At 36.9% G+C, this 25989-nt stretch overlaps 1 protein-coding gene across 1 annotated transcript in view; it reads left to right on the top strand.

The window, feature by feature from the left end:
- The window catches only part of LOC101890273 (uncharacterized), a 38026-nt gene extending 12496 nt beyond the window's left edge, over nucleotides 1-25530 (top strand). The window contains 5 exon segments of the mRNA XM_059124265.1: nucleotides 20864-21169; nucleotides 21172-21771; nucleotides 21902-21909; nucleotides 24229-24250; nucleotides 24317-25530. Coding sequence (XP_058980248.1) covers nucleotides 20864-21169; nucleotides 21172-21771; nucleotides 21902-21909; nucleotides 24229-24250; nucleotides 24317-25480 — 2100 coding nt within the window. The 3' untranslated portion in view covers nucleotides 25481-25530.
- The last annotated feature ends 459 nt before the right edge of the window (nucleotides 25531-25989 follow it).

The following is a 25989-nucleotide window of genomic DNA, read 5'->3' as shown; positions in this document are numbered from 1 at the left end:
CATCGAATGTTTTCTGCGAGGAGTTAAACTCTCCACTGGGGATTTAAAATGCTGAAACCTCAACTGATATGTACCATTTTACATGCCAAACATCCTAGGAGTAGTACCAATATATTGGGAGCTTTTCATTTTGTCCCCAAAGATTATTTTGGGGTCTTACTTCTTATGGTGAGGGTATAACGAGTGCAGCTATGAATATATATTTTGGAGGGTACAAACATATGGAAAGCTACGAATGGCACGAGATTTTCACATGCCCAGTTTATTTCGCAAACCTCTGACGTAGACATACCGTATGAGTTGTATAACAAGTTCAGGAGCGATCTAAATTTGACCTATTGCAAAGAGCAACATAGGTCGTAGACTGAGAGATTTTTATCCAACGACAGATTACATCGGATTTCCACCCTAGAAAGAAGGGTATATTAACTTTGTCATTCCGTTTGTAACATCCCTATATAATCGTCGTAGTCCCCATAAAGTACATATAGGGTAAGTGCGCCTAAGTTCGGCATGTCCCAGTAGTCGGCAGTTTTGAAATTTAAACTTAAAAAACTAAGAATAGAATTGACCAAATAATGAAATAATTGCAAAAACAACGTCAACAGTGTTCTCTGCTCTCTTTCTGTAAAAAAAACAATGAGCTCCAATCATTTATTACGAGAGAATAACAGTTTTCGTCAGTGAGTATCTTCCAACGCCTGCGATAGTGCTTGTTTGTAAAGAAAAAAATAGTGGTGGCGTCAACTTAATAATCGATTTAAGTAAATTAAATTTAATACTTTTGGAATCAGAAACATTGCATGATAGTAAATAACAGTCTAAAAATCATTTTATAACTTAAAAACATACAAATCAAGCATTTTTCTGTTATTTTATTTAATGCCGACATTAGGAACAGTTAAAAAGAGATTTGCCAGTAGTCGGCAGGGGGTGCCGATTACTAGAAAAATATCATTTTTGACCAATTTCGCCCAAAACTTGGGAAAAGTATTAAAAAATAATCCAAATCTACTCAAATAAAAAAAAAACAAAATAGTTTTGAGTCGGCAATTGTTTTGCTTGTGCTTTTTGACCAACTTTCTAAGTCAAGTAGGTTTTTTAAATCAGCTATTTGACGTTTTAGATAGCGGTGGCATTTTTGACAAAAAAAATAAAGTGGCTATCTAAAGGAAAAAGATCAATTTTTTTTCTCTTTTTATTTATTTGAATTGAAAATCCGTACGTTACTGAAGGGAACCATACTATTCTTGATTTTCTACCTATACAGGGTTGCCCATATTCGAGTTATGGCAACGCCATAACTTTTGACAGAGATGTCACATCGCTTAATGACATACCGCGTTTGAAGCGTCAGTTCAAGCAGATTTTTACCATGAACCAATACACGCCACGCAAGCGCTCTGAAATAGTTAAAATTTACAAGAAGTCAATTGTGAAAACTCAACGTGCTTTTAAAACATTAAAAAATATGAGAAGTGCGCCTTCTAAGAACACCATTAAGTGTTTATACGAAAAATTTTCGACTGGTAAGGCTCTTTCTAATCCGAAGAGGCCATATAAAAGTCGACCAAGGCGATCGGCCGAGAATATCGCTGCCGTACGAGCCAGTGTTGAGAGGTCCCCAAGAACATCCCAAAAACGCCGTTCTCAGCAGTTGGGCATGGCTCGGTCCATTTTACAACGGATTATTTCCATTGATTTGCATTTGTTCCCGTACAAAATTCAATTGACGCAAAGAATGTTCCCTGCGGACAAGCCTCGTCGATTGGAATGGGCAAAGGAATGATAATTAAATAAAACACTATTTAAAACGAAATTAATTTCAAATTCTGGATTAGACTGTGAATTAGTAATATAGTTTATACTATTTAAAATAAAAAAATATACAAAATAATATTTTTTTTACTGAAATACCATATGCCGACTACTGGCAAATAGACATGCCGAGCATTGGAAAATGGCGCCGACTACTGGCAAAAAACTACTATTTTAGTAAAAATAGTTAATTTTGCCAATTTAATAAAAACAAATTCAATTTTTGTTTACTAGTTCGAAAAGAAAACAAAATTTGGAATCTGAACAACTTTATTTTTGTGCAATTGAAAGATTTCACTCAGAATGTTGAAAGATTGAAAAATCGAAAATCCTAAAAGTATAATCAGCATTAAATTCTAAATCGATTTTTGACGTAGAGCGTCAAAATTTTGCAGAACAATTTGTATTGTGTCCAGGATGGTTGGTATTGAAAATGAGATATATCGGTCCACGTTTTGGTATAGTCCCCATATAACGTTACCCCCTCCTTTCATGATTTTTGCCACACTTTTTCATGGATTTGCCTATATAACGGTACCTGCCAATATTCGGTATTTTGATGACTTTTGCCGCAATTTTTCGCGGATTTGTCTAAAAAATGGTATTTGTGGCTCATAATAGGTTCTAGTATCGGTAGAGCAACATTGTATGCATAAGTCCACGTTTTGATATAGCCCCCATATAACGGTACCCCCCGATATTCGATATTTTGATAAAAATTGGTATTTGAAGTTCACAATGGGTTCTAGTCCGGTGGCAGAACATTGAATATTCAGTTCTACGTTTTCCTATAGCGCAAATATAACGATACCCACCGATATTCGGTATTTTGATAATCCTAATCACATTTACCCACGGATTTGTTTCAAATTTGGTGTTTAAGGAGATTTGTTAGATGACAATCCTTGAAGTATTAAAGTAAAGTTTTCGTATGGTCCCATATAACGGCCTCACTCACACCCTCTATTGTTATTTGATAAATTTAACTGCATTATCCAAACGGTCTTACTGGTAAACGAAGTTTAAAATGAAACAAGCTTGAATTCAGATACTTTTATATAAAAACGTTTCCTTTACCCAAAGGTGGGTGGTATTAAAAGTTCGGTCTGGCCGAACTTAATGTTTTTTTACATGATTTTGATTGACTTTTTTCATTCGGATTAACACCGGGCAATATGTACTTGAATCAACAAACCACGAATCTGCGAATCTGAATGACGGTTATGTTTCAGCATTTCATTTATCAAAAGTCGAATATTCAGTCAGCTTTACAACCTCACAAATATGCACGCAGGCAATGGCACGTCAGGAGGCAAGAGAAAGGAGATACAAGCGAGCAAATTACTGCTATCCTTCTGTGGCATTTGACGGCTGTAATACACAACAGCAATAGCAACGCACACAAGACGCAAATCTCATATTTTGACAGACACAAACACCCCGAAAACCGAAGAAAAAGGAGACAATCCAAGAATAAAACACAAACATGTTGTCCTTTTCGTCCTACACTTTGTTTGCCATTGTATTCAAATCTATGCGAAATTGTATTCTTGAACACTGGGTTGAATCGTTCGTAAATAAAACCAAAGCCAAAACGTGCCACATCGAAATAACGGTTTTAGTCCCTAGGTCTCTTTGGACCAAATCCGTTTCAGGACATTTGGAGTCGATCTAGCGATGTCCGTCCGTCTGTGTGTCTGTCTGGCTGGTGTGCACGATAACTCTCGAAGGGAGTATCCGATTTGATTATTGTAAAACTTAGATTGAGTTCGAAGATGGGCATGGTGTCAAAATTTTGAATAATTATAACTGTTATAAAATGTGATGTAAGTGTCCGATTGTCTTAAAACTACACACATCACTACTTCTGGTGCCTCCCCCACATAATAAAGGAGTGGGCCAATGTTGTCCATGTCGTATCTGACCTAAGTCTCACATAAATATGCCAGATTTGGCCTATATAGACTACTTCATTGCATGATAGAGGTTTACATGAGAATTGTAGTCATTTTTGGAAAACTAAGAAATGTTCGAATCACTTTAAGAATATTGGGATGGGCATATAACATTTATTTCCAAGTTTATGTGGATAATTAATCAAAATGTAAACCTTTTGTGGGGGTGATCCGATGAATTCAGCAATTGTCCATTATTGACATTATTGAAATGAAGACCTAACGAATTAATAAACAAAAATCCGTTCCGTCACAGTTGAATTGGTTCATCTGTTAATTTTTGTTGCCCCAACGAATTTCGGCAATATTGCCGTACCAAACGAGGATCAGTTCGTAGTTTTTTAGGCAACACGGTCGATGAAAAATACTGCAATGCTAAAACGTCAAAACTGAAGCTGTAGCCCTTTGGCCCACAATAACTTTCTTTGCATGAATGGATCTAGCTCTCTATTAAACGATTGCTCTAATAAGAAGATAATAATTTTATACCATATAATTGTGCTAATCCGCGTTTGTATTCTTCATTCATTTAATCATAAAATTCAAAATATTTACGTACAACTTACCACAACTTGGAATTCAGATCACAATCAAGAACTCAGATCTGATGAAATAAGAATAAGTTTCTGGAGAATATACACACATACATGTCAATGGTGATTGCGAGACACCCTACTTCACACATCCAACAGCACACACATGGTAGCAGTTGTGAAAAGTATTAGACCCAACCAAAGTTCTGCTAAAGTATTACATTTTTGCATTATGATAAGTTGTCTTGGTTACCGAAATGACAACATGAACAAAAACACAAGCAACAGCAACAACACTACAAAAGCTGAATTTGAAAGACTGACAGGAACCTTGGGGAACACCAGAGATCTTGGTCTGTTACTTACTTTAGTCATGTTGTCTTTTATTGTGCGAAAATAGTTTGAACAAGAAACCGGAAAAAAGGAAGACCTCTAACCCCCTTCTTTGATACAGTCGAGCTGACAAGGGAAACCAAACAAAACAACAACAACAAAAAGTCATCAGAAGAAAGAAGAATGGTGCTTACCCTACAATGCTGGGGTTTGGGGTGCAAAACAGTTTGGAAGGTGGATAAAGGATTACAACTTCTGCAACTTTTGATGTATGTCATTATGTACGAATGCGCCACGAGTGTATAAAAGGGTGTATATATGTATATGCGAATCAGAAAAGTTACATTTTACAACATTGGTAAATATTTTGACTCCACCATGCCCATCTTTACAGTTCAATGTCTTTGGTACCAATAATTCGGACCTTCAAGGTGCCAATAAATACGGTTGAAATCCCAAGTTACATCCAAACCTGATTGAGCTGAAACCTTTGAAATACCGAACTTATCTCCATAAATGCATACCTAGTCTCGCCTATAGGTTTCCATACGGAACCAATGCCACTGCCTATCAAGGTGCCACCTAATACACAAAATGTACGGGAAAGCAAACACGTCCACATTTCATGAGAACATCACTCCATATTTACCAGCCATGAGGAGGAATGACTGTTTATGGTTTGATGAGTGTTTTTGTCAGGCTTTTAAGGATATCCAAATGTATGCCAGCCTGTTGGCTACATCCTCCTGAAGTTTAGCAAAGTGTTTGGCGATGTATCTGTTGGTAGCAAAAGATATATATATATATATATATATATATATATATATATATATATATATATATATATATATATATATATATATATATATATATATATATATATATATATATATATATTTATATATATATATATATATATATATATATATATATATATATATAATAGCTGGCCCGGTCCGCGTTGCCGGCCCGTAGTTTTAGTCTTTAATGCAAATTTTGCATAGCATAATATTTCAAACGAACAAATTTTAATATAAATATTGATTCGACTAAATAGAAATAAATAACTATGGAAGGAGGGCAAAATAATTTCTGAATAGTCAAACTTAATTACGCTTTTACACCCATTACCATAGCACCTCAAATTGCGCATTAGAGTCCCCAAAAAGTCTATGTTCTTGTGCATAGTAAAATTCAATGACGATTAAACAATACCCGCGTTGTTGTCCGCCAATCGGTAAACATCACTATAGATCGGCGGGCCTGGGGACTGTACCAAAATATTTACGTATGTTGACATTTTCCTGTAAGATGGTTCTCTACTCACAAAGTAGCCTAAATACAGCAAATAATGGCCAAATCAGTTGAAAAACGTGGCCAAGACCACGGTCACAGCTGAAATCAGGGATACATTTATATAAGGGTTATACTAAAACGTGGCCCAACCAATATTCTCTTGGGGGTTACAATTTCAATAGAAAACAAAATTTTCTTTTCTGACCACCAATTAGATGTGAAAGTGGACTTGGGGTGACTTCGGTATTTTCCTGATTGTACATTGGACGGATTATTGTGACAGGAAAGTAGTAGTTCCACGCTTTGAAATGAGCCCCATTAGGCTTCTTCGGTACTTTTTGTTTGTTCAAATGTGTTCGCATCTTCCAGCTGAACCACGATGTCGGCCCTGGAGTTGAAAGGTAGATGTCAGTTAACATTGTATTTCCCACTTATTTCATTTTTTGGTGAAAATTTGTATATAGTGAAAAATTATTCTTTATTTTGTTCACAAAAAATTTCCTGAATTCAATTAGATAATACAAATTGAAAAAAAAAATTGACAAAAGAAGAATAACATATTGAAAAAATCTTCAACTTGTTCGCTGATTTTTTACAGCAAATGTTTAAAGATCCTTATATAGTTTGTCAATACAATGTACTTCTATTTTAAAATTCGATTCCATTAAATTATTTCGACATCATCTATTCCGTTTCGCCACCACATAATTCGGTACTACACTTCCATGTAACTCGCCATCAATTTCATCTCAATGAAATAAATTGGTATTAATATTTGAATTCAAAAATAAAATATAAAAAACACTACAAATGTACATTAAAAAAAGTAAGTCAAAAATAGAAAAAAAGCATGCAAAATAAAACATTACTATTGTACATTTCAAAAGTCTTTCATTGAAACTTTTGAAATGTACAATAGTAATGTTTTATTTTTCATGATTTTTTTTCTATTTTGACTTACTTTTTAATATGTTAATATATCATATTTTTACGCGATTTTTTTGGATATTATCCTTTTCGGAGAGGAGACAATTCCGAATTTGTATGGATCGTTAAAATCAGTCCAGCGGTTCTTAAGTTATAAGCGTAGTAACTAACACAACATTCTTTTATATATAGATAGATATAGATTAAAAAGTACTGACAACGACAGTTCCTCAGCCCCAAATAAATACTTAGAGGGGGATGGAAAGTCAACAGTATCTCGTGCAATAATTTTCAAACCGATATCACCTCTATATTGGCAAATATAAGGATTTTAGATAAATCAAAATTGTGGGCGCAAAAGTGAGCGTGGTCTATATTTTTTTCTTTAAAAACCTAACTCGGGGTATGACGAAAGTTTTTACAAAAAAAACAAGTAAGCAAAGGCTACAGTCGAGCGGGGCCGACCGTTGAATACCCTACAACACTATAATAAACGATACAGATTATATAGGCGAGATACTAAAAGAATTACACAAGATATTGTGACAAATAATAAAATAAAACCATCAGGTTTCGTTCTCTAATTTTCGAATAATAGCAACTTAAACTAATTTGCTCTTTTCCAATTTATTTGGAGATGTTGCACTCAAATGGTCTTCCTAGATCTGGAACCAATATTTCCCAAAGACCTATAATCTCTCAGAAGTGGCAAAAGATTAACATTTATTATAGGTTTTTGGCTGAAACACATCTATATGAGATACAGACATTTGACTATATTCTTCAACGAAATCAGCGTTAACGAAATAGTCAGAAGTGCGTCTTTCCTGTATTTGTGAATTCTCCAAAAAAACACTGGAATGGATATTTTCGTATTTTGTCTACAAAAGTTGGCAAACTAGTTCACACATTGAATATTTTTGGATGGCCATCCAAAACTATTTGGCTTTTGCAATGTCCGGTAACCTCCATTCAAATGCGCGTGAGGATCGGGCGATAATTACGACTTGCTGATAATTTTGCAGTTTTTTTGTCCATTTTAACCCCTAAATATATGGCCATTATCTACAAAAAGAGTAGGCTTCTATTCTGACCCTCATCTTATCCCCATGCAAAATTTCATAAGGATCGGGCCATAAATGCGATCTGTATATGATATCCTGATATCCTAACTACTTAGGTTTGTTAGCTGTAGAAATATTACCAAATGTTTAATTCAAAATAAAAATATGCCAAAAATATGACAAAATTGAAAAAATATGAGAAAATATTACAAAATCAATATTTTCATCTTTAGAGAGATATTTTTATGCGATTTTTTAGGCGTTTTTTCTTTCCTGCCAAGAGGCCATTCTGTATTAATGAGAACTGTCGAAATCAGTTCAGCCGTTCTCGACATATAAGAGATTTTTCAAGCATATCCTCTTTGATAGTCATATATATCGCACATATTTTGCTATATATCCGATTTGATGGATGTTAACATCAATGTAAAGATCAGAAGTAACCTTGACATGGCTTTGTGATTTCGCCAGGATTTAAAATATTCGCGGTTTAATGAAAAATTTTGAATTTTTTCAACACAAAGATATGGTCTATTTTACCCGCTAAATATTATCCGATGACCACTCAAATTGGTAGGCTTCTTCCCTGCCCTAAACTCTAGCTACATGCGAAATTCCGCGTCGATTGGTCTATAATTGCGACCTGTATAGCTACTGCAAAATCCGAATTTTTTTCAGTATTTGGTCCATTTCAACCCCTAAACATTTGGCGATCATCTCAAAAAGAAATAGGGTTCTATTCTGACCATAGCCCCACCTCCATTTTAAATTTCGTGAAGATCGGACCATAATTGCGACCTGTAGAGTGATTACAAATTAACATGGACAGACGGACAGACGGACAGACGGACGGACGGACATACATAGCTAGATCGACTCAGCTCGGCGAGCTAGGAAGATCCATATATACTTTCCTATATGGGAAACCAATATTTCGAGGTGTTACATAAATTCTGGCCCAATCAAACTTATAATACCCCCAACACATAGTGTTGTAGGGTATAAAAAAAAAAAAAAAATATATATATATATATATATATATATATATATATATATATATATATATATATATATATATATATATATATATACAGGGTGAGATAAAATAACTGCAACAAAGTCAAAAACAATAATTCTTACATTTTTTTTATTTTATTGAATGAAAGCAAATAAGTTTAGATTTGTTCCAATTGGTCATCTTTGGCAGGAATTATGGCCTTCAAACAGCCAATGAAACCGTCACACGCTCCCCAGATGTAGCTCTGCGGTATTTTGGTCCATTCCCGGCGAAACGCTTGCTTGACGTGCTTGACATTTTGGTATTTTTTAGTGCCTACCGCGATAAGATTCGGCATTTATTCTGATACCACGGTCGATTAATACGAGCGGAGAGCGACCATCGGCTATTATTACGGCCCACACCATCACCATGCCCGGCGCTTGAATTCTGGTGGCCAACCGAAGGTGCACATTTTCAGCTGACCTCTTTGGCAAGTAAAAGCAATCATTTTGTTTGTTTACAACTGATGGACAACGAATGTTTTCTCATCGGAGAAAACCAAATTCGGCAGTTCACCACTTTCTGCCAAGCGAAGCAACTCTTTAACTCTTTTGAGTCTATTTTCTTTCTGTTGCGGTGTAAGTTCTTCAACTTTTTGGAATTTCAATGGCTTTACGCCGAGCTCATTTTTCAATATTTGCCGAATGGAATATTGCGGTATGTTCAGCTCACGCACCATTTTTCCGCCACTGCGACGCGGGTTTCAATCAAGTCGCTTCTTTACTTTTCGAACCATTTCTGCTGATGTTGCCTTGAAGTCTGGCTACGCTACCAGTGTTCTGGAGTGTTCTAACGATAGCCACATGTGGTATTCCAGCCAAATATAAAGAAATCACACTATCACGCTTGAATTCCATCACGAATAACTTTTTTCTGGAAAAAAATGCCCACCAAAATGCTTTTGTACATTTGTAAACAATATAATGAGCTGTCACTGAAATAATTTTAACAACTGTCGGACGAGTGGCTTAGAAACGATAGCAGTCTGAAGTTGGTTGAAGTTTTTTCATCTCACCCTGTATATAAAAACTCAAATTAAAACAAATACGTTGGAATAAGGACGATTCGAGTGAAAGGAACTTTTTTTACAAAAATATGCCGTTAAATATAGTACGATGTTTACCCAACACCGGGGGACACTAACTTTACGCTTGCATACCAACAACAACCAATGACAACGCATGGATCATACACACGCACGCACTCACTCACTCACTCACTGACTCCCAAATTTGTGCCATCGGTAATTGTGTCAGCATCACATGTTCTCATCATTATTAACTTCTTTGGCGTTTTGTTTGTGACACTTCATTTCTTCTCGATTTCGTGCATTGCTTTGGATTTAAATTCTCTTTTTGCTCAGATGGTCGCTCGTTTCGGTCGTTCGGGCTGTCGTTTGTTCTGTTTCTGTGTTATTTATGGCAAACGTGACTTTATGATTAACTGCACGAACGCTCGAATAAAATTTTTATTTATGAAACCGATGTTTGTGACATACAAAACAGGCAACATTCAATTCGATTCCATCACTTTCAATTGGAAAAGCAACGAACGGCCGCCATAACCTCATACACACACACTCGCACACCCACATGTCAGAGCCATTAACGAAGGAAACAATGAAAAAACAACAACTTCTAACAAAACTCTAATTCAGAACTCAGTGATGTCGTTGATCATCAATTGATCCGGTTCGAAATGTTGGTTCAACCAGCTGAAATCGTAACGAAAATATTGATTTTTTTTAACAATGTCCGACACGTATCCTCTCTGTCTGACCCTGAAATATTCCCCAGAATATCCAGTTTGGGTTCCCTCAAAATAAACTGTAGCCAGTCTGGTATTGTGCTATCAATAGCATACCGATTGATAAAAAAAACCGGTTCCACAAATGATTGAAAATGTTCGCACACCTATTTGCCGACAACAATAGGAAGAAGGCAGCGCTTTATTGATGGGAGGACCACCACAACTGAACAATCGTTTCCTATCCAAATATCAATAGGATTTATGGCCAGCTATCCAACATAATTCGATGGGTTTGGTACTGAACAGTGGTAAACGATTGGATGTGCCTTAAAGGAAGACAATATATGGCTAGCCAAATATGCTTATATGTGTATGTATACATACATACATACATACACACACACACATATGTACGAGTGTCGCATAGACGAACATGAAGAGCAACTGTTACGTGCCTCACCGCATTATGGGCATTTCTAATTAACTTGGCCCAGGCACGCAAAGTGCATTAATTCAATCGCTTACAATCGGGCCAACACACATTCGCACGCACACATGTGCTTGTATCAGATTTTATGTTCTCTGGAAGCCCATAGAATATAAACGTTATAGCCAATTCGTCCACAAATGTTTCCGCATATCATCATCTGTAAAAGTTCACAAATTAATGCCATGGATTATTGGTGGGAAACAAAGTCACATCACAATGAGTAAGCGAAAGCGGGTGCCGAGCTTTATAATACACTCCTCGAAGTGATAATTAAAGTTATTAATTTTAGTTCAGTCCGCAGCACATTTTCATTGCAAAAGGACATACGTATTTAATTTGCTCCATTCAATGGTGCAATGAGAATTTCATTTAGCGCCCATACATACACATACATACATATATGCATACATACACATGCATCGGATGGGAGCCATGAATCACACAATTCATTGGCGTCCAGTTGACTGTCAACAAAACCCGAGTACAACCCGAGAAGTCGTCAGCTGAAAGGATGATGATGACCCTGACAGAATCTACTAATTTTGCAATTGATAAAGGAAGTGCAGGCTCTGCAACAGAGCAATCGTAGGTGTGTACAGGGTTGTTTATTTGAAAATCGTTATAAGCAAGTCCTCCGAGAGAGAGAAAGGCACGTTTTATTTATTCTCATCGAAATGTTAAAAAAGTGAAATTACAACATTCAGTGAAAACAATTCCGTTTGCGGGGAATTCGAAATATGTTCTACAAAATGTCTGAAATTTTTTTGAAAAAGACGCGCGTAGTGGGGTTCTCTAATTCATTTTTGAGTTACCGACAAATATCGGTAAAATGATAAAGCAAAGTTATGATTGAAAATTGCAAATTAAAGTTGACAGCGCTGTTGCTATCGGTAGGACTTAACGACTACTTGATTTTGGTCGCTAACAATATAACCGAACAATTTCGTTAATTACCGAAATTATAAGAGTTATAATTTTACCGATTTATGTCGGCAACTCAAAAAATGAGTTAGAGAATCGCACCACTGAGGGTACTTGCAAAACCTAAATGAACAAAAGTCTTCCAGTGTACTTGTGTAGACTCTAAATTTAGAAATTGTCACAAATTTCGAACAGCTCATTATTATTTTCTACATTTTTGGGTAAACAAATTAAACAAACAGTGGAAATTTCGGAAAATTAAGAAAGAAAATCAGAAGGAACTTTTGGAACACAGGACCCTTTTGGAACACACACTATGGGAATCCTCGTAGATTCTATTCATATAGCCTCCACTTTGACCCACATCCGGGGGCTGCAACGAGTATGAATAATTCAACCGTACTCGGATTGTATCGGACACTCAGTTTGAATCACTTCCCTCGTATCAGACATGTGTGTTTGAGAGCGTTCGATTTGTTCAGCAACATGAGTTGATCGAACACGTGAATTGAAATGAGCAATCACAACTGTGATTTGTACATCGTAATATTTTTGTCAAACTTGTAAACTCAAAAAAAATAATATTCAAACATTCTGAGTCGAAATTATTCATGTCCGTCCATCCGTCTATCCATTCATTTTTGTGAACAAAGTACAGTTCGCATTTATTACCCGATCCAGATGAAATTTTGCACAAATCATTTGTTTGGCCCAAGGACAAACCCATTTATTGTGCACCCAACGTGTAATATCAGCTCGAATAGTATGGAATTTTGCACATACAACCAAATTAGGCCTTAAAATAAGTATGCCAAATTTGATCAAAAACGGTTCAGATATACCAATAGCAAAATTCTATCGAGATCGGTTCAGATTTGGATATACCTCCCACATATAACTTCGTCTGATTTACCTTTTATTGTGCACCAAACGTCTAATATTTGCACTTACGACTAGAAGCTAGTATGTCAAATTTGGTGAAGACCGGTTCAGATATAGCTATAGCTCCCATATATATTGTTCATCCGGTTTGTTATATTTGTTACCCACAGCCGTAATATGCACTCCGTAACAACGATATTCAGGGAAATATATGAAATACAGCTCAGAAATATCTTTGCCAAATTTTATCACGATCGGTGCAGATTTGGATATAGCTCCCATATATATATCAAATGGGCAATACAAGTCCGAATTTAAAAGATACAAATGCTTCGGCATATTTAATCTTTTGAACTTTAAATTATAATTGTAATCATGGCGTGTATGAATGAATTCTCCTGTAAAAACTTTTGATTGTTATGTGGAGCTCTTCTAAATTAGCAAAGTGGTGTAGGGTATCATAAAGTCGGACAAGACTTTCTTTACTGGTTCTACTTATGAAATGCTTAATAAAATAACAATCGTGATTTCGCTTAGATACCAACCTTTGTGTTTTAATCAAATTACTCACTTTGCAAGGAAGAATCAAACCGAATCATCATCAGAATCATACTCAACTATTTGATTGCAAAAACAAAGCTTCAATCAATTCGTGTTTGCTCACAACTGAAATCAACCTGTTACATCTGAGCGGCTGATTGAGTTTGATAGGATTTCTACTAAGTTAGAATATTGAGAAAAGTTATGGGTCAGTCTACACCTGACATCGTTTAGCTGCTGCCAAAATATGCATCCATTTAAAGTATTTCTAGCTGAGATTCAAAATGATTGGGTGACTATTTAGAATTGTGTCTTAATGCATAATTAAATTCCACGTTAAACCGTCTCGGCCCATTTCCATTTTCATTGGCATATTCCCTTCTCTCTTTATTCCATTCGCAGTCGAGAAAAATGTGCAAACACAGATTGTTTTTGTTTTCTTCTTCTTCTTTACACAGACGCTTTATTGTAGCCATAAAAATAATGACCAACTATTTCTAAAGAAACGATTTCCACTGTAAATCTATGTAAGTATTATCGATAATATGTGACTTTGCAAGAGCTGCTAGAAAATAGTAAGAAAACCTCAAAACTGACTTCCGGTTACCTTCCGTATGCAACCACAACAATGGAAAATGAAGAATGGGTTTTCTCAGTACAGATTAAATATTAAATAAAATATATTAACATAATAGGATTTGAATATGTAAAATGGATCTGTTGTGCGGACACAGCAGCCACAGCCGGCCAAATGCAAGGGCTCTAATGCTGGCTATGCAAACTTGGCAATAGTGGGATTACGTTCTGCCGCCCCCAAGCTCCAACACATGTCATTTGAGAAGAGTTTATTTTTTTTTTTTTTTTGGTATTTTGAATTATATCAAAGGTCCGGTGCGTCCTTTCTAAGCTGATTACCATCAAGTGATTGGCAACTCCTTATGGTTTCAGCAAAGGGAGCGGAGTTGGGCTGATTTGATTTGGGGTAATATTGACGTAGACGCCTCCGTTGAGTTACGGTGGTTACCACATACACAGTGCATGTGTGTGTGCGTGTGCGTGGGGCACCACTACTTTGTTTCTGTCCTACTAACGTGTCCTCGAACAGCAATAACAACAAACAATCATAACATTAAATAAACATGATGCTGGCCACCAATCTAATGGATATTTTGTGTAGTTTAGCCATAAAAGAGATGGCAAAAACCAAACAAAGCTGTAACACTATCAACTTTTGTTTAAAATATTAAACACAAAACTTTGCAAAGGCCAAACCAGTCCGTTATTGTAAAAAACGACAAACAGCAACAGCGACAAGCCCTCCGACGAACTTTGGCAACAGACAGCATGGAAAATAGATTATAATGCCACGATAGGAAAACAAACATTGTATGTGTGCGTCGGTTCGATTACATATGTATGCACATATATACATATGTGTGTGTGTGCGAATATACAAATTAAATATTAATACATATATATGCGTATATGTGTGTGTGTGTGTGTGTGTGTGTGTTTGTGTGTGTGTATACAAATCTTACTCACTGCTATGCCATTAATGCCTGCTGCCGGACCGACAGACAATGCTTTGTCGACCAATTTAATGACGGTCAATGGAGCAGATGGCAAGGAAATACTGAAGTACTTGCTACCAAACCACGCTCTCCACAACGAAAGTGGAATCGAATGAAGATGCAACAAATGATGAAGGCTATTAAAGGAACGTGTTCCATTCAAATGACCCAACATCCATTTGAGGGAAATAGGGTCACGAATAAATTCAACTACTCCAAGTCGATTTGATTGCTACGTTACCGGCTAAACCAGCAACCCTAGAGACGTCCAGCATATCGGAAAAGTCATGTAATCGTATCTCCAGTGTTGGTGTTCACTGCTGCCTTTATTCTGACATTTGAATATGACACCAAATCGCACACCTCTTTCTTAATTTTATCTTCAAGGGAGCTGTCATAACGGTACAGTTTGTTCCGGTGTGCCGTACTGATTAAAAAGTCATTAGCTACTTATCTGCGCTGGTAACTCATTATGTAAAAAAAAATTCCAGGGGTCGGGATGAAATGTTATATAGGGGTCATAGCGAAATGTTTAAAGATGTGGCCCGTCTTCGAACTTGCGTTGATTGTAACCTAACGTTGAAGTGTACAACATTTCTCTAATAATAAAACAATAAGAAACGGGCGTATTGATGTCTTTTCCATTATTTTACTCGCGCTCTTATTCGGAACCTCGATTTTCGTAATCAATGCTTGCTTCTTTAAAATATTTAAGAGAAATAGTCTCCTTTTGGTAGAAAAATACAGGTAGATGCATCAATGCTTGGGAAAATTTATATGTGAACAATTTTACAAATGCCTTTTCAAAAAAAAAAGATTTGTTCTCTAAAAGATGTCATTCGGAGGTTGTTAGGGTCAAGTTTCCTTCTTGAAAATTTTGAATGGAAAATTATTTAAATTTGTAAAAAATTTTAAAAAAGGTAATATCATCTCTTTTGTTTAACAATTTTTACAAACTTCAATAATTTTCCATTCAAAAATTTTAATTTCAAATTTGGTTTGACAGTTAGTTATGGATTGCAGTAACCTTGAACTGCGATAGTTTGAAAAAAAAAACTTTGCTTCCTGTCATAACAATTATGCTTTTATAAAGATGTTAAGCAAGTTAGCCAAGGAACTTAACCCTAACATAAGCATTCGGGGTCGAGACCACGTATTTTACAGTATTCCAGCCTATTCTAAATTTCAAATATTCAGACAATTTTTGAAATCAGACGTTTTCTTAAAAGTAAAAGTAGGTTTACATACACATCTAAATAAATGTTCAATTTATTCTGGTTGGTTAATTGTCACAGTTAACCTGGCTAAACATTGTGCATGTAAACCCACTATAAGTGTCAATCTTGGCTGCCAATCTATATTCCAAGATCAATAATAGATTTGTCTGGTTACTTTTCCTGCAGGGATTGTCCAGCAGTTTCTTTCTGAAAGAGTAAGGAAGCTCTGAAAAGTAAACAAACGGATTCCCTGCAGAAACTTCCAATCAACCAGCTGAGTTTTCAAAACAAATAATTTATCCGTAACTAAGAGAAATGAAGCACGTGAAATTGACAAGTAAAAAAGCACCGGGCTTGCCGAACTTTTCATACCACCCACCATTTGGAAGGAACTTGAAATATTTAAACGATTCCCGTCTATAAAGTCACTTAAATCATCAAAAACCGAATATTGAGAGGTACCATTGTATGGGGGCTATACGAAAACGTAGACTGCCTACTGGCAAAATGCAATATTACAACAGACAGGCAGACGTGCATCGCTAGATCGATTTAGAATGTTACGCTCACACAGAACTCAATGAAAGGACTGTCAAAATTTCTCTCTCGAATCGCTCTCTTTTGCACGAATTGTTACGAATTTCTGAGGTAATCAGGCACACCTAATTTCAGCATGCCAGCGCAAACAAATACTAATTGCACTTGGAGCGAAGAACACAGGATCGACAAAGAGTTAACAAACGTTAGCAAGTTTTGTTAATCTGGTGTAATACCATGTTTACTATTTGTAGGGTTAACCTACCTTAAGAGGATTTATTTGAAGTAGAAGAAATGAATGTGACAATTTTAATACAAACCAGTGGGTTGACCCATCGATAGGTAAAGGTACTGTAGAACCTCATAAATTGGGCCATAAATTCTAGGAAGACTTTAGTTGATGGCTTATTGAACTCAAACGTGTAACGACAATAAAATTGATCAAATATTCTGAGCTGATCATTCCGATCGCCCGTCAACGATAATGAACGACAACATTCGTAAACCAGATAGAGAACGACAACTAGCCATGGATGGCTTTGCTCTTCAAATCTGTCAAATTGTCTTCTTCATTTAATAGTTGATGAATAGCTATTGTGTTTCGACGCCTCCATTAATATCTTTTGAATTGGCATAGATGTAAGCGCTAGTGTTTGTTCGCGCGTATGTGTGCGTTTCTGCCAATTTAGTCCAATGAACACCGTCAATAATTATGGCATGTCTACCAGTGATACAAATCTTTAATCACTTCCGACATTATTCAATGAAGAGCTATTATCCACTTGGAGAACGTCAGAATGCTTAGCTAGATTTTGTTTTTTTTTTTTCATAGAATTCCACTAGAATTGGAAACAAATGATCGAACACACATTATTGTTTAAAACATTAGAAGCGAAACAAAGCAAGATACTGAGGGCCCATTAACTACTTTGTTTTGGCTAATGCCTCAATCCATATGCTTATCTTTCACATCGGCACACACGAAGTCCACAACACACTCCACACTTCTATATAAATCCGGTCAGTATAAATATTCATGGAACTTTCAGTTCCATGGATCATTCCTAGTTAATTCTGTAGATATGCATGTATGTACGCCGAGATCTCATTCTCAGCGGAGCAATTTCATTCATCCCAACTGGGCAATGAAAGCTTTCGACAGATCCAGAATTCAATGTTGTTGAAATTCATTAAACTCTTATGAGCTTGTATTTTTGTTACAGAATCACCCTACAGAAAAGGTGAGAAAAGGTGGATAGGTGAGAGGTGAGTATGTGGTAGATACTTTGCATACTCATGTTAGTTTCTAACTTGTATCAGTTGCTAATGAGGGCGATAAAAGGTTAGCGGCACGGCTCTCTTTCTTTTTCGAATAAATCATTCATTAGCATAAATATTAGAGACAGTGTGTCGTCTAAGAGCCACGCGACTTTCGGCCGACTATTCAATAACAAAGGTTTTTTCTTCTTCTTCCTCTTTCGCAATTTGGAATTGTTTACACTGAGAGAACTTCCAGCGTCTGAGTAAAAGCCTTTAAATAAAATATTTTTTGGGAGCCATTCGTACTGATAACCCAATCTCTTTTTTCGCAGATCTTTCCTTCAATGTTTAAACCAGAGCCTATTATCTATCTATTAGGTCACCCGGCTAGACTAACCGACTTCCTCCGAATCGTCAAAATGCATGCTAATTGGGAAGTAAACGTACGAAAATATAAAAAGTAAAAAAGCCGCTAAGCAGCTAATACCCTCCACCATTTGGAAGGAACTTAATCATTTTCAAAAAAAAAAAAAAAAACTTCCGTAAACTACCATTTATATGGCAACTGTTATATGGAGACTATACAAAGACGTGGACCAGCTTACGAAATTTTTTGTCATGGGCTATAGTACCCATTACGAACTTTAAATACGAAATTTGTTACAATTCCATTGAATAATGTCGCACAAATCATAAAAATACTGAGTATTTTGAGGTTCCGTCATATGGGGGCTATACGAAAACATGAGCCGACATGGCCCATTTACGAACCTAACCTGCCTGCTGGTAAACTATGCATATATGCACAATTTTAGCTTTTTATCTCAATTCGTTCGAAAGATAGTGTGATTACAACAGACAGACAGACAGACGGGCATCGCTAGATCGTCTTAGAATTTTACGCTGATCCAGAATATACTTTGTAGGGTCTATTATAAATATTTCGAAAATGTTGGAGGGTATAAAAAATGACAGAATGACATGTGACCGACATTGATTTAAAGCAGCTTGTTAATGCACCCTAATTTGAACTAAACATTCTGCATCCACTCGTTGTGGTCTGTAATTGAAATTTCTAATACGACTTATGTTTTGTTAACTGTCATGGTAGATGAAAACGGGTATATGCATAAGTATCAAATTGTCAAATTGTTGTCAAAATAGGTCTTATTGGCTGACCTTCTATAGGTCTTTGCTACTGTCGTATTATCGTACTACGCCAACTGCCTAGCTTTAAATCTAAGAAATAATAGCATTGTAAAGTTATATATTTGTCGATGTCACCACGTAATTATCACTTATCTTTTATTATGGAACAATTTTCGACTGACAAATATCCGACAGTTCATGTCATATTTTAACCTTTTAGAATTGAGTGGCTTCGGTATTTTCAACCACGAAAAAAAATGTTGCATTCAATTATTTATTCTTTTAAATAGTTGTACGATCCATTCCAATGTAAAGATGTTGTTGAAAAATTCGTAAAGGAAACAAAACACAATAAGACTTCAGTAAAGAGTTGCATTTTTGACTTAAACTAACCCTTCTGGCTGTGGCATGATTGGAAAGAAGACGAGTGGGATGTTCGACCTATGAACAGACGACCAATGAGATTGCCAATCGTCGTCTTCATTGACAACGATAAATTTGGCCAGTGTACTTCAATACCAGCCATTAAGCAAATGTCGATCAGATACAACGACAGTGTTCACAAGTCAATGAACTTGTTATCTTCCCAAATATTCGAATTTAAATGATCATCTTGCGGTCTTTGTCCATGCGAGAAATGAATAGCTCTTCATTTGGTATTTTGTTGTCTTCTTTGCTTTTCTTTTGTGGTAAAAAAGTGGGTAGTGATTATCTTCATATCCATCATCAGACCGATATAGCCGCGATAGCTTAAAAATGATTACGACTCAAGCGATCTTCTTCCAGTAAACAGAGCACCTCCCACCATTGAATTTAAATACAAAGCCAGCTGATTAAAACACGAAGCATTTTGAGATTTATTTTTGATATCAGAATATCGAAAAATATGACACATGCTTAGAGATTGGATCTAGGAGACGACACGACTCGCACTGCCGTAATCGGTGGCGGCTTTGCTACATTTTAGGGCCACCTTGTAACCCATATTCCCATTATATTATTGTTCGAAGTGACGACAACGACCCTTAACAAGCTTCCCAACAAAGTCTTCATTCCACCAATTGCTCCATCTTCAGTCTGTCCGACAGTCACTGCAACACTTTAGGCACCGAAACAGCACGAAAACAAATCAACCAACAAAACAAAACAATAGAACAGTTTATTGACCCATTGCTTGCTGTGGATCGTTATTTTAATGCGTTCTGATATTACTTCCGACTTTGGCTTGGAGTTGCGATGATACCAGCCAACATTCAACCGAACACATTCTCGGAGATGAATGCCGAAATCATTGGCCAAAACAATGGCAGTGTTCACAAGAAGGGTATCGAAACAAGAAGCAATCATTTGCGGCACTATTTTTAACACCAGCATAATAGGTGTTCGACAAATCGCAGAATTTGTGTATAAATCCGCCAGGCCATGGAGCATTTCATCAGACAGCCATTGGAGTTCTACGACGAATAACGAGTGCTCAAGTCGCATAACATGGTAAGAAGATTAAGCAGCGCAACGGCAATGTTCGACCTTTCACCTATTCATCGCCTTTTGTTTTCTACAGAAACTTTTAGTGGTTGGATTTGCTCTGGCTGCTTTGGCATCTGCCCAATATGCACCAAGCACAGAATATTTACCTCCAGCATTACCAGAGGCTAGCCAGTCATTGGACATTGAGACTCCCTCAAGTGAATATTTAGCTCCTGCCGCTGTTGTCGGAGAGCAAACTGTTCTGGCCGATGATGGTTATCGCTACAAGACCGTACGTCGCCTTCGTCATCGTCAAAGACGCGATGTTAGCGAGTTGTCCCAATATTTGCCACCTGCACAAGAAGCAACTATTGAAGTTGCTGCTCCTTCCAATGAATATTAGCTCCTGCCGCTGTTGCCGAAGAACAAACTGTTCTAGCCGATGATGGTTACCGCTACAAGACCGTACGTCGCCTTCGTCACCGTCAAAGACGCGATGTTAGCGAGTTGTCCCAATATTTGCCACCTGCGCAAGAAGCAACAATTGAAGTTTCTACTCCTTCCAATGAATATTTAGCTCCTGCCGCTGTTGCCGAAGAACAAACTGTTCTGGCCGATGATGGTTACCGCTACAAGACCGTACGTCGCCTTCGTCACCGTCAAAGACGCGATGTTAGCGAGTTGTCCCAATATTTGCCACCTGCACAAGAAGCAACTATTGAAGTTTCTGCTCCTTCGAATGAATATTTAGCTCCTGCCGCTGTTACCGAAGAACAAACTGTTCTGGCCGATGATGGTTATCGCTACAAGACCGTACGTCGCCTTCGTCACCGTCAAAGACGCGATGTTAGCGAGTTGTCTCAATATTTGCCACCTGCACAAGAAGCAACTATTGAAGTTGCTACTCCTTCGAATGAATATTTAGCTCCTGCCGCTGTTGCCGAAGAACAAACTGTTCTGGCCGATGATGGTTATCGCTACAAGGCCGTTAAGAAACTCAAAGTTCGTCGTCATTAGTGTTATTGTTGGAACGTTCTGTTTTGTTAGTGTCTTATGCTCTTTACTCACGACTGATTTTTTGGAAATAAATGTTTAATAAAATCGAATGTGTAAATTTTTAAACTAGCCCCAGATTACATGGTAGAATTAAGAACGTAACCTCGTGCAATCATATGTTTATAATTTTTTCAGAAATATAAAATATCTGATTGGCAAAATGTACGTCCATAAATCCATAGTGGACTTTCAAAGGCGAAGTTGAAAGTTACGAAAATTGTTTTGTCCGCAGATCTTAGCGACTACATTTGCTCTGTTCCAGAAGTTCAAGAATATAAAATAAATTATACTGCGATAACGGATTTGTCCTTTATTATATCGCAAAAATTTGTAGTGAAACTGGAAGATTCTTGCAGGTTCTGAAACCTTTTTTTATCTTCGTCGCTAACTTATCGACAACTTTTGTAATTTACGGAAAATATAAGCAATTGAAAAATTACTGCTGTCGATTATTGTCGTTGACTAGTTAGAGCATCGCGCTACTGTAATTATCGATAACGCCAATTTTTCAAGTGCTAATCATTAAAGAAATTAAAAAACAAAAACGTCGGTAAGTTATCGCCGAAAACGAAGTAGTGATAAGATCTACCAATGGAAATAGTTTTATTTTTAATTTTCATATGATACTCTTGCGTATGAAATTTACACATTCTGGTCGGAAAGTACCGAAAGACTTACAGAAGATGAGAACCAGTTCTCTATGCAGTAAAATTTGACAAGGAAAATCACGAACAAGTAAAAAAAAAACATTAAGTTTGGCCAGGCCGAACTTTTAATACCCTCCACCCATTGGGTATAGAAAACATTTTTAAATAAAAGTATCTGAATTCAAATTGTCCCACTTTGAACTACAAACACCAGTAAGACCTTTTGGATAGTGCAGTAAAAGTTTTGAAAAAAAAAATTATAAAGTGAGGGAAGTATATATGTATGTGTAGTATATATGTATATATATATATATATATATATATATATATATATATATATATATATATATATATATATATATATATATATATATATATATATATATATATATATATATATATATACATATATATATTATATATATCATATATCATATCTATGCAGACCCTCTCCATGTTACAAACCAATGCACAAAGACATACGTTATGTGGAAGCTATACGAAAACCTGGGCCGATATTTCATTTTCTATACCAAGTATCCTAAAAGCAATACAAATTGTTGTACAATTTCTTGAAGCTCTACGTCAAATAATGAAGGCTGTATCGTATATATATATATATATATATATATATATATATATATATATATATATATATATATATATATATATATCATATCTATGCAGACCCTCGCCATGTTACAAACCAATGCACAAAGACATAATACCCTGACCTCAGTGTGCGGTATGCAGAGTGCAGACTATGGAAGAAGGAAACATAAAATAAATCAAATGTTTTTTCCACTTCCACGTGGACTTTTAGTCGTCAAACATATTCTGGGACCGACAATGTACGTTAAGTACGTTAGTTTGTAAGTGGGTACGGCGGACAAAAATTGTGATACGAAAAATCAATTTTTTGAAAGTTTCTGTTGCAAGAATTTAACAATTCTAATTCGATAGCCGATGTACCCCGGTGGTTCTGGAACACAGCATTTATGCATGTGTCCTCATTCCAATTGCCTCCGTCAAGTCTTTCTGTGGCGTCAGATAATAATGAAATCCAACGAGTAGAATCATATTCTACTACAAATTGAGAAATTGGAATACTTACCCATACATACATACATACTTATGTGCCACGCACGTGTGATCTGCTTATTAAACAACAACAGACGGATATGTGTGTGTATGAATGTTTATGGAACTTAAAAACGAACTTCAATCAAACATTCTATACTGACGCAATGTTTGGAGTTGCGCATAGAACAATTTAATCATTTCCTTATTTTGTAACAAGCCGAACCAATCGCTCAAATCACCTCAGCCCATCCAAACTCGGCTTCAAGTGTTCTTGTTTCAATTGGAATGGCAGATGGCCATTTCTATGTGCCGGCAGAAACCACTTTAAAAATGTCGTCTTCTGAAGATGTTGTTCTATCAAATCGCTCAAACCTCTGAATGAATCGAACGAGAAATAAGTCAAGAAAGAAGAGGTGAATGTGTAGCACCAACCAGCCAGCGTACGATGGTCCGCTCGCATTGTTTGGAAATGCTAATGCGTATAACGTTGGCTCGTTCATAAACAGTGCCATTGTTTTGTTGTTGCTGTTGTTGTTTTTTTTATTCTTTGCTCTCATGTTTGTCTTTAGCTCTTATTTGGCAAGAGGACAGGTCATCTGGAGGGGATAGTGTGTTTCTATATAAAGATCTTTGCGAATAGATTTCATTATCAATCGTCTTTTAGCATTTGAAGGTGGCATTTCAAAAGCGAAATGGTAGCTACAACAATCAAAACGTGCTTGAAAATTTTGGACTAAACTATTTTGTTTTGACAATTACAGAAGCTGACTTTCGTTTTCCTAGCTGTTATTTTGGGGACGGCTTGTGCCGCTTTGGTCTCGACCAATGAATACTTGCCTCCTCTGGAGGATTCGTCACCTACTAGCAATGTTGATTTGCAATCAATAAGCGAGTCAAGTCCTTTGGCAGATGACGGCTATCGTTACAAGACAGTGAAACGTTTGCGGTTGCGCCAAAGGCGTGATGTCAATGAACTACCCGCCAACGAATACTTGCCCCCTGCACAGGAAACTCAAGTCGTCGAAGAAGTTCCTGCCCCAGCCGAAGAATCGGCCGTATTAGCCGATGATGGTTACCGTTACAAAACTGTGAAGCGTATCCGTTATCGTCACCGTCGTGATGTAAGCGAATTGCCAGCCAACGAATACTTGCCCCCTGCACAAGAAACTCAAGTCGTCGAAGAAGTCCCTGCCCCAGCCGAAGAATCGACCGTATTAGCCGATGATGGCTATCGTTACAAGACTGTGAAGCGTATCCGTTATCGTCATCGTCGTGATGTAAACGAATTGCCCGCCAACGAATACTTGCCCCCTGCACAAGAAGCTCAAGTCGTCGAAGAAGTTCCTGCCCCAGCCGAAGAATCGGCCGTATTAGCCGATGATGGCTATCGTTACAAGACTGTGAAGCGTATCCGTTATCGTCATCGTCGTGATGTAAACGAATTGCCCGCCAACGAATACTTGCCCCCTGCACAAGAAACTCAAGTCGTCGAAGAAGTTCCTGCCCCAGCCGAAGAATCGGCCGTGCTAGCCGATGATGGTTATCGTTACAAAACTGTGAAGCGTATCCGTTATCGTCATCGTCGTGATGTAAACGAATTGCCCGCCAACGAATACTTACCACCTCAACAACCAGCCCCATTTGTAGCCGATATCCCAGTGGCTTCAACTGCCGATTTCGAGAGCGAAAAGACCCAAGACACTGCCGTATTAGCCGACGACGGTTACCGTTACAAGACTGTGAAGCGTATTCGTTATCGTCAGCGACGTGATGTCAACGAATTGCCCTCCAACGAATACTTGCCGCCTGTCCAGGAAAATCAGTTGGCTGAGGAAGTCGCTCCTCTCGAAAACTCCTCCATATTAGCCAATGATGGCTACCGCTACAAGACTGCTAAACGCGTTGTTTACAGACGTCGTTTCTAAATACCGAACTCTCTTTTATAACATAGACCTAACCAAATGTACATTTTCGACACGCTAATGAATGAAATAATCAAAATATTAATTGAAACAATATACGTATGTGTTTATTTATTAGTCTCTGGCCAAAAACGAAGGGCTTCACTGATCCGCTCAAGGTTAATGTTTCTATATTCAATTTTAATATCTGGGTAAAAGTGTTTGGTAAGCAGAAGTGGTCCCCATTCCTCAGCATTCCTTTCAAATGTAAGACATTGTTGTTGTTATTATTTGCGACGCCATACCACAAACTTATTTTTGATCAGGGTAGGGATATGACTAAAGGTAGGACGGGTGTTATTATGGGAAACGGGACCAAGTTTGGGAATAGTCCATACAATATTTAGCGATATCAAGCATTTGACTAGGGTTTCGATGATTCAGATTGCAACAACAAAATAGCTCCAATGGTCCGATCTCTACCATCTTTATAACTGATCTTGATGTGCTAAATCTGACTCGAATCGGATGTT

Source organism: Musca domestica, unplaced genomic scaffold (genome assembly GCF_030504385.1).
Source record: "Musca domestica strain aabys unplaced genomic scaffold, Musca_domestica.polishedcontigs.V.1.1 270, whole genome shotgun sequence".
NCBI lineage: Eukaryota > Metazoa > Arthropoda > Insecta > Diptera > Muscidae > Musca > Musca domestica.
The sequence above is the reverse complement of the archived record's forward strand: the minus strand, read 5'-3'. Positions and strand labels throughout refer to the sequence as shown.